Source organism: Neolamprologus multifasciatus, chromosome 5, assembly GCF_963576455.1.
Source record: "Neolamprologus multifasciatus chromosome 5, fNeoMul1.2, whole genome shotgun sequence".
In the NCBI taxonomy this organism is placed as follows: domain Eukaryota; kingdom Metazoa; phylum Chordata; class Actinopteri; order Cichliformes; family Cichlidae; genus Neolamprologus; species Neolamprologus multifasciatus.
In genome coordinates, this window is record NC_140443.1 from 22,495,236 (window position 1) to 22,506,137 (window position 10,902).

At 42.5% G+C, this 10,902-nt stretch overlaps 1 protein-coding gene across 1 annotated transcript; it reads right to left on the minus strand.

The window, feature by feature from the left end:
- Positions 1 to 23: 23 nt before the first annotated feature.
- LOC146518652 (leucine-rich repeat neuronal protein 1-like) lies at positions 24 to 10,617 on the minus strand. The gene is made up of 2 exons (XM_085160811.1): positions 10,207 to 10,617; positions 24 to 3,296 (listed from the first exon to the last, which is right to left on the minus strand). The coding sequence occupies exon 2, from the start codon at positions 3,091 to 3,093 to the stop codon at positions 946 to 948; it is 2,148 nt and encodes a 715-aa protein (XP_085016937.1). The 5' UTR covers positions 3,094 to 3,296; positions 10,207 to 10,617; the 3' UTR covers positions 24 to 945.
- Between the last annotated feature and the right edge of the window lie 285 nt (positions 10,618 to 10,902).

Genomic DNA, 10,902 nt, shown 5'->3' on the forward strand with positions numbered 1-10,902 from the left:
CATGATTAGTTTTAATATGTATGTAGCATCCACCAGAGGGCAGCACACATTCACATCTATCTGTGGAACTGAGAGCTTACAGTACCATTTATTAAGACATGAGATTCAGAGCCTAAATACAGCATGTGTCATCAACTACTAACACTGTTAGTCTAAAGCGAACAGATGCAATTCTAATGCCAAAGAGTCACAGAAAACTCCCAAATTTCTGTAAAAGAATCAAAATGTTATTTATTTTAACGTGTTTAGTATACATGTTGCATGTGAAAATAATAAACTAAGCAGCCAACAAATGTCTAGCCAAATAAAAGAATGAACAAAAAGTCAAAAGGCTTCTAGTGCACCTTAAGGAAAAAGAAGTCAAAAGGTACTTATCAAACATTTGCATTTCTAGCATTTAACATCACATTTATCTGCAAACTAAAATCCTAATATCTTGCGCTGTAAATTAGAAAGTTCAAAGATATAGTTGATACAACATTACTGCACAATTGCTAACATTCAGTAGACAGTTTAACAAGTCTAAACCCCGTTGTCAGCTTCGAAGTTCGTACAAACTCCTTTATCTATCAGTGCGCAACAGATTAACTGTTTTACAAAACCAAGAAAGAAACATTTCTAGTAATGCTGGAAGAAGTTCATCGACCCTGCTGCTGTAGAAGCTTCCCAAAAATAAGCGAGTCAAAAATGTACCACAGAAACAGAGCAGAGCAACTAAGACGACCTGGAGGCTAACTACAGCTGCCATCTCGGAAAGTCCAGAACGTTAGAAAGAATCAAACAAAGGCGATACGCTATACTAATAAAAATCCTGCACTTGATCACTCTGCCTCTTATTAGCAAAGCTGAGAATACAAAAAAAATTGCAACTTTAGTCAACTTTTGCCCCAAAATGGGAAAAGTGTGTCTTTGTGCTGCTGGAGACAATAAATCCTCAGTGAATCCTCACCACATGTAATAACTGCGTGTGGTGTCAACAGGAGAGGGTTTTCCCTCTGTGCTGCCATCTTTGTCCTTCTCACCGTCAGCCTCCCATAAGTTAATGAGTGGAGGGTAGAGCTCGTTAAGTGGAATGGAGGATGTCTTCAGCATGTATTTCTTCAAGGAGTGGTGGTAATTTTTCCTCTTCCATCTTCGGGCCATGTAGATGCCCACAGTGGCCAGACTGAGGAAGAGCAACATGGTTGACATGACAGCTAGCACAGCTGCGCTTGGGTGCTGGTCTGTCAAGTCCAGGGCAAAGGTAGCGCTACGTGTTGTCACATTAACGCAAGACTTGTGTGTCTGCAGGTGGATGTTGGAGACAGTGAGGCATACCTCGTACTCGGTGGCAGGTTGAAGGTGCGTGAGGTTGTACTCGTGGACATCTACAGGGACACGGGCTGTGTAGGTGATGTGTGGATTGTCAATCTTCATGGTGGCCGAAGCCCACTTCAGGTTCGAGGACATGACATTAGAGTTGACTTTCCAGGACACCAAGATGGAGTGTGACTCCGTCTGCTTGACATAAATCTTCATCACCTGAGCGCTGTCGAGCAGGGTTCCATTTATGCGGATGGTGGCGACCCGTGTGTCGGCCCCTTCAGTGTTCTGGGCCACGCAGGTGTAACGACCAGAATCTTGCACCTGCACGTGAGAAAGCCGCAGGGTGCCCTCGCTGCTCAAGTGATAGCGCTCTGACACAGTGTCCATTGTGATTTTGTTTCCAAGAGGAGTCACCCAGTATATATCTGGATTTGGTTCAGCCATTGCCCGGCAGTCCAGGCTCACGCTCATGCCCAGCTCTAGATTCAAGTGGCTGGGAAAGGTTTCATGGGATATAAGGGGAAGACACTGCTCCGTTGACTCCAGCAGCCTGAACTCTCTGACCCGTTGACCTCTAAATTCTGGTGGGGATGTGCACAGCATAGTCAAGGGCTCCATGAAGCGCACCGTGGTCCTGTTGGAACTCATCCACTGTATGACACAATCACACCGCAATGGGTTGCTGTGGAGACTGATCTCCCGCAGATTTGGCAACACATCCACAGTTTGCTTGTAAAGAGCAGTAAGAGCATTATTATTAAGCATCAGACTCTCAAGGGATGGCATATCCCTGAAAGCAAACCTGTGGATATAAGACAGCTTCGGGTTGTTGGTTGCCTCTAGTTTAGTCAGTTCTGGGAGGTTGTCCATAGCATAACGGTCAATAGACACTAACTCCATCATGTTGTTGATGCCCAGCTCCTTCAGACGTAGCATGTTTCTGAAGTCTCCTTCTTGAATTTTCTGGACTGGATTCTTGTTTAAATCCAAGAATTTGAGATTGGGAACTTTCTGAAGGGCCAGTTGGGGGATACTGACCAATTTGTTGTCATAGAAAGAAATGCTCTCCAAATTATCTAAACCTACAAATGCATCGGGTGGAACATCAGTGAGATCCATTCCAGCCAGAACCAGACTTCTCAGCCTTACTAGGGGCTTGAAGTTCATGTCTAGGAGGCCAATAACTGGATTCTCCCCAATCATGAGAATCTCAAGATTGGGTGTTTCTTCAAACCAGCGGCTGTCTATGACATGGAGCCTGTTGGAGTTAAGGTGGAGGCGCAGCAGACTGTGCAGTCCTGCAAATGCTCGAGGGGAGATGGAGCTTATCTGGTTGTGGTTGATGTAGAGCTCCTGAAGGTTGGAGAGGTTTTGCAGGCAGTGGTCTGGCAGCTGCGTGATCTGGTTCTCCTCTAGATGCAGGGTGGTCAGGTGGTTCATGCTTGTGAGGCCGACAGCTTCCACAGTGCTAAAGTTGTTTTGGGATAAATCTAGCTCCGTCAAGTTAAACAGTACCTCCAGCTCTCCGCTGGTACGAGAGATGGCATTGCTTTGGAGCAGTAACACTTGGGTATCCACTGACAGGTTGGTAGGGATGTGTGTTAGCCTTAAATCATTGCAATCCACTGTAGTTGCCTCCTTGTAGGTTGACTGAGGGGTGAACCAAGGGCGGATCTCGCAAACACACAAATGAGGGCAATCTTTTCCGTGTGCCGGTGACAGAAAGCAAAGAAGCAATCCTATGCACAACCAGATTAGAGGAGGCCAAGGCTGACAGCTGTGCGCCATGTTGTCTCCTCTCCCTGCTCACAAAAGGCTTAAATGAGAGGCAGCGTTTGGGAGGAGGATATAAGGGTACGGTTAATAAGCATTAGTCTCCTTTGTAGCCAGCTGCTGTAGGTTGAGAATGGTGATTTCTAACCAAGAGGACAGAGTGTGCAAAAGACAGGCAGGACAGGCATTAGATCCAAACTTCAACTTGAGGTTTTGACCTGAAAAAGAAAAAGAGTAAGGCAGCTGTTAAGGGATATAAGTAACTGGGAAAAAAATTGAAAAACGGCATGACAGAGTGAAGTGAGAAGGTAATGAGTTCATTATTAATTTCAAGATGATGAAAAAAATGAGACACGTCACATTTCCATAGCAGCACCTCACAGATGTTTATGGATATTTAAAATGATGTGTCTAACAGGGCAGAAAGAATCTGTCAAATTCATGTGGTTCCCGTTGAGTCACATAGGAATTTATCATCATTTTAAATTGCAGCTTACACATCCAGACATAACTGATAATAAGCAGAAGTGTGTTTAATTAATTCAAGATCTTGAAATGAACTTCAGCTGAAACAAGTCATCCCAAAGGACTGCTTGAAATTCGCTCTTGAGCGAGGCACTCTTTATTTACATGTAAATCTTTAGTGTTACAGCAATGAAATCACAAGGCATTGCAACGTATTTAAAATCTTGCTCCTCCTTTACTAAAATTGCCATCTTACCCAAGCAGGTTAACTAAGAGGGAGAAAGAGGCAACATTTTTAGACTGAGCACTACACTTTTCAGCACATAGGATGATAGGTTTGTTTTTGCTTGTGCCTCCTTGATGTATCTGTCTCCTTGGAGATTATGAAAATGTTTTCTCTCGCTCTCTCTCTGGTTTGGTTAGATTATCTGCATACCAGCTTAGTTTCAGTTATCCTCTTCAACGAGCGAGCAGGGTGGGAGCAGCCGGCAACTCTGGCTGTGAGCCCATTACACAACAGGCTTAATATACTGGGAGTGAGTGCTCTTCACTGTTAATCACTCACTGCTTATGATAAAGACCCATGGTAGGCAGTCACAAAAAAAGTTTGAGCTGTGGGCCCGCTGTATAACTGTGCACGTCCAGGTTTGTTGAGATTAAGACGAGCTGACTGACATTCTGAGCCGCCAGCGAATTTTTAAGATTTTATGCTTTTTTGCTTTTGTTCTACAGTCTGATGTCACCCAGTCTGACAAATATTACTAAGAATGACCGGCACAGACTCGACTTTCACAAGCAATATGAGTGTTGAGAATGAGGAACTGCTGTCAGTTTCTTTGAACAAATAAAAAGAATTCCTCTAAACTGTTACAAACTAGAAAAATAACATTCTTCTTTTAGCTAGTTTTGCACGTGCAGACACTGTATCTTGTCTGTATGTGAGCTTGTGTCTCTGTCTATGTGTCGGTACGCTTCCTAAACAACTGAAAGGAAATCTCCATTCATTCCTATAATAGAAGACAGAGAAATGGGAAAGCAAAAGAGGCTCTTGGCTTTCTTTCACTAAAACAAACAACTGCAATTTCAGCTTCCAGTATGACTAACACTAACGCTTGCTTTGATCCTCACATACTGAGGTTGAGTTTGTGCATGCGTGTGTGTGTGTGCGTGCGAGATGGGTAACATTTATTTCAGATCGTAAGTAGCAGGTTCCTCAGATATTAACATAAAATAGATACAGATTGTTTTCCCTCACCTTTCATATGGTGTCTGTTCACACTTTGCGATGTGTTGACAGATTCTCGCTGTTTTTCCCTTAACATCGCATACACCATAATGTAAAAACTGCTTGACAGATACAGAATAAAAGCCTGTGCCATGTCGAGAAATAAGTTGTTTCTAGAAATTGAAATGCAGCAGAGGAGAGGAACTGCACATACAAAAAGAAAAAAGGCTTTTAACAAATTCAGTCAAATAGAGGAAATATACCACAGAAAGTTTAAGCATTAAAGCTTCAGCACTCACCCCAGCTTCTCAAAGAATTCATATGCTACCTTGGATCAGGTGGCTGATCTCTGCAGTGACCTGGTCACACACTATCCGATCTAATGATTCTCTCAGTGTGACTAAAGTGTGGCAGCAGGAACGTGTGCCTACTATTCATAGATCCTTATTAGAAAACTCTGAACATGTGGCTTCTCCTTCTGCTTTTAATCATCCATCATTTAAATAATCCAGTCATATGTTCTTCATTTTAATTACTTGCCTATAAATATATGTAGAAATCTCCTCGATAACACATTTATCTGTCCTCTCTCTCTTGCTCCATGTGTTGCGTTGCTCGGGTATTAAATTGGAGAAGACAGGAGGAGTGATGTTTGTTTTCATGCTGAGGCCATAAAACTCAGACACCTGCCACTAGGTTTCTGGCAGCCTGGCAACACTGTGGGAGTCAGCATCCGGTCCCCACCTATGTCTTGCTGTGCGTACGTGTTGACCTTATTGACCCTGGGAAGTTTTGTTGGGCACATATGCTCTTTTTCACTGGTAGTTTGCTTCATAATGATTGCAGTACACAAATTTACACGTACACTCTCTCCGCTCAACCCACACACACACGTATTGTTGGCCACCGACCAGTTCTGCTGAAGTGATTGGAATGGCTTCCCACCTGTTCATAACATCAAGCCTTTGCTGGTCCAGTGCTAAGCCATGCAGCCTGCTGCTCTGACCCCCTGCTCACTGCTACTCTTGCTAACGTGTTTGAAGGATTACACAAATCTATGTGCATCGCTTTTTTTGCATACATTGTGTCAGAGTGTTATGGCCTTTAATGCACATTCTTACAGTTTTCTACACAGCTTGTGTGTTCTGTGCAGTCTTATAGACAGCTTCTGTAACTGAGAAGCTCCACATATAACTTCCTCATGATAATATATATTCTGTAGTTGGCAACACACTTCAGTCTCACAATTTAAACTGCAATAGAGGACTTGTAAAGTCCTACCAGATCATATCAACCAGAGGGTGGGTGGTGGACAACTTTATGAACTCTTGTTTTCACTGCTCTCAGGGATGCAGCAAAGATTCGGTTTGAGATATAATATAATACACTCACTATTAGCAGCAGTGAGTGTATTATATTATTGCAGCAGGGCTGCACCTGTTGGGTACGAGCACCTTTATGCTGAAAATCTATTGCTAATCGCTTGGCTGTGGCACAGAGCACAGATATTGTATGAAACATATTTCTTCTTACATTTGGATCTACACTTTCCCACAAAATACATTTTTCGTCCCATCGCAACACATCCCCCGACACATCCCCGTCCTTGCCTATTCTTATTTGACTTGCTGATTTTTACATGCATGCATACGCAGAACACTAGAAGGAGGAAGAAAAATCCCTCAGTAGCTCGGCATTATCCAGCTGACTGTCTAAACTGAAGGCTCAGGCTGAGGGGATTTACTCTCACAGCACACCCAGTAGTTATGAGGTTTTAATCCAAGTTCACAGTATACATATAAAATGTGTCAACATCCATCTGCAATTGCTGCACAGAATCTACAATTGGTCTGCACTTGGTTCAGCTAAACCCTCAGAGGTTCATTGACTCTGATGGTCCGAAGCATGACAGCAGGATGTAATTGCGGCAAACGAAGTTTGTCTGTTCCATGTTAAGGCTCCATAAATCTATTTATAAGACATTTTCTTTGGACAATACAAGTGGCGAGATAATGAGAGCCCCTGAAGGAAAACAGACCTGCAATCAGATGCAGGATCATTTCTCCTTAGATCTGCGGCGTGCAAGTCTTTATGGGTGCACCTGGCAGTCGTTGTTTTCAATCACAGACATTAAAGAGGTGATTTGAAAACACTTTGATTGAATAAAAATCATGACACTTGTGTTGTTTTATCAGTAATTTCAGTTCATTTGATTTTACGCCTTCTAAGAATTGCCGCTAATATTATATTTCACCATATGCCCGTGGCACAGCCAGGAGGGACCTCACTTGATAGCGCACCACATCATTTTTCACAGGAGGCAATTCTTTCACCCATCTGTTTCTGGGGCCCGTTTCACTGGGTGCAAAATGTGAGCAGTGTTTCTGTATCAGCAGCCACACAACAGGCTCACAGACATGCCATCACCATGGCAACGGCTATGCCACCGGCATTTGTTCCATAACCAAAGATATGAGAAGACAGCTATTAGTGCCATCAGGCAGCGAATGAAATATGCCAGTAAAAACTGCTGGTGCAATAAAAACCCACTGGTATGATTAAACAGCCAACCATATGTGCAAGGAAAACACTGCCCTCGCAGAGGAACCAATAAATAAAACTATACTTTGCACATGCATCACCATACGCTATATTATAATAAGACACTTATTTATTTACTAATGCTTCGAGTTTGCCATGACAAACAGCATCAATCCAGAGCTGTAATGTGGCACTGAAACCTAAGCAATGCCGCCTGATGTTTTCTTCATGTCCTCACTGTGCTGGCCTGCCTGAGAGACATCCTGTTTCTGCTCCATTAGTATGCAAGTGTCTCACTTCACATCACAGAGGGCTTTGGTGCAGCTGCTGATTGCAGAGGTGTAGCTGAGAGGGATGCATGTCCAACCAGTCAGAAAAAAGACAGAGCGCAAAGAGAGAGAAGGTAGAGAGCTTGAAGACTACAGGAAGAGCTGAAAACACCACAGGACTCAAGGAGCAATGACAAAATCGAATAGTATGTATGGAATCACGGAAAAGTACGCTGCATAATTTCTTCAGAATCCACTGAAGGTTAAAAGTCGCAGAGCAGCAAATTGTCTCTGTATTTCCATTTACCGCAAATCCATACAGGAGGCTTATTTCCCTGTGGAACAGAGATGGATCTTGACACAATTTTTCTTCTTTGGCTTTATTTTTTTTTTCTGTCCCTTTTTTTTTGTCCACACTCTCAATCTCCACCTCAGCTCTCCTTAAAGTTGCAGCGTGTGTGAAAAGCCAATATGTTGTCATTGGAGTATCGATTAATCATAGTGACATGCCAAGGTCTCAAATCTCTGGGGAATCCCTATTTTGAAAGACTCAGAGGTCAAGGGAAATTAACTTTCTCTGTTTAAATTGACCTACTGCACAGAGCAAAGAAATCATGCCAATATAAATTCTTTTGAGTGGATTTTTAGGAAATGTGCTTCTTTATTATGTGTGAGTTTACATGTGGGAAGGGACAGTGAAGACTGCATGTGTACATGTTGTGAATGAATGTGGTTTGCATCGAATGGACAATAAGTCTTCACAAACTTAGTTCATTTACCATTTCTTATTTTTACCTACATTTTCAGTGTTTTAGTTTGTTTTTAATGACATACTTAATCTTTAAATTGACAGAGCATCATATTTTATTTTAAAAAGGCTTTTTAAAGTACTGTGTAGAGTGTGAAAAAACATATACTGATAATAAAATAAAATAAAAACACTCATTCAGTCACAACAAAACGACAAGACCTTTAAATGAGACCTCATTGCATTCTCATGTTTGAATTCACATCACACTCTCAAAGGAATAAGGTCAAGCTGTTGACACCCGTAACTCCCCTCCACCACTGTGGGAACTGCAGCTCCAGAACATGCTGCAGCGGTAGCCCTATGGCGCACAATGGCGCACAGACACACCAAGTCGTGTCTTTGTGTCGTATTTTCTCACACTCCCTGTTACCAGCTGAGGAGATACGTCACTGTGCATTGTTGATGCTAAGATTCGGGTGGGGGGGTCCACAGCTTTCATATCACTGGCTCGTTGGGCGACTACACAAAGTTGTGTGCTTGCATTTGCTGGAAGATTGGCAGTGTGCAAATCATGCACAATCTTTTTGTCTGTGTAAACAAGATGACAAAACTCAACCAGACGTTTGTAATAAACAGTTAGGATCCTCAACCCTTGGTGCCGCATTAGTGATCTCGGTAACAGGTGCTCTGTAATGCAGCAGCTGAAACAACAGAGTCAACTTGACAAAGGTGACCTGAACAATGCAGACCCCCCCCCCCCCCCCCCCCCCGCTTTCTTTTTAGTAGAAACACAGGGTTGCCTGTCTCCTTTCCTCTCCTTGTCATAATTTCAGACACTTCCTAAGGATTCATTTCCTCACCCCTATTTGGCATGCACACACACACACACACACACACACACACACACACACACATATATATATATATATATATATGTGTGTGTGTATATATATATATATATATATATGTGTGTGTGTGTGTGTGTGTGTGTGTGTGTGTGTGTGTGTGTGTGTGTGTGTGTGTGTGTGTGCATGCCAAATAGGGGCATAGGGGCACACACACACACACACACACACACATATATATATATATATATGTGTGTGTGTGTGTGTGTGTGTGTGTTGAGAGAGAGAGAGGTGAATACTACTCAGCTGCCCCAGTGCACTCTGCACCGGGAAAGTATGTGTAAATGTTACACTACATTGTTAGTTCAACCAACTACAGTGGAGAGTCTGCAATACTGCGTGTTTAACAACATCCATGTAGAGATGTATTTAGATCTTTTATGGAGAAAACTATAACAATTAAAACAGAAATAATTTCACTTAAAGCCATTTTTAACACCAGGTTTGGTTCATGTTTTCTTTGTTTTCCTGCGTCCTATCGTCACACATTGATGATTGTCTAGACTTGGAACGGCTCATAATGAAGATATGCCCTATAGAGACTGCCTGCAGAGCGCAATCTCCTCGAAAAAACACAGCAAAAAAAGCATCTTATTGATAAGACTGACTGAGCACACACCGCAGAATGATAACGTCCAAACATCGATAAACATTATTATTATTATTATTATTATTATTATTATTATTATTATTATTGAATAATCGATATTTCCGTTTGTTCGGGCAATCAAATCAGTCTTGTGTCTTAACGAGAATCCATTATTGTCACATTGGATCTTTGTTGAACAGTGCAGCTCTCAAATCTTTTTAAGAACTGCAAAATGATGACTTCATCTGTATCGTTCTGAAACGGATTAAAATATTAATGCCGTCATACAAGTCAGAAATTAAGAAAATCGCCTGAGCTGTTCTACGGGCATGCACCCAAAAACATCAGCACATGCATAAAATAAACAGGCGTTTTGCTCTCACCTACGAAGCGCCGAATCCTCCGTTCCAAAGAATGCTGCAGGCTACTGTATGTGACCCACGCAGCATCCGCCACTCCAGGAAGATGACTGAGCGACGCAAACTATGTTTTCGAATACAGATGTGAACCCGAACGAAGAGATTTTGTAGCAAAGCACCCCGTACCCCGGCTTTTCGCTCCCCTTCTACTCCAACTGGTGTTTGAAACACGGCGACAGGCGATACTTCAGCAGTGAAAAGCAGCAGCGCGCAGCTTCCAGAGAGCAGCTGCCCTGTGCAGGTCAGCTGGACAGAAAAGCCTCTGACACCGACTCTGGTGCCCAAACAAGCAGCCTCACCATCTGTTCTGTCATCACAACCATGGGAACGAAAATCCCACCCTACCGGCCGTAAACTGCGATGCGCGGATTATGTTGTGATTGAATCTCAGGCTGAGGAAACAATGACATGTGACTACACTGAGACTATTTAGATGTTTTCTTTTTAGATTATTAGTGTTATTGTTGAGTCTTAATTATTGTCTTAAACATTGTGCGTGTTTTCACTCTTCGGGTAAACCTTACTGAAATGTAGTTATCACCAGTGAAAAAAATGTGTGAACGTGTTTGGTAGAAAATCTTTTGTCTGCCACGAGCTCGGAGTTAATAATTCATAATAATTATGAATTGAAATGGACTTTAAAGTGGATCTAGTCACCCT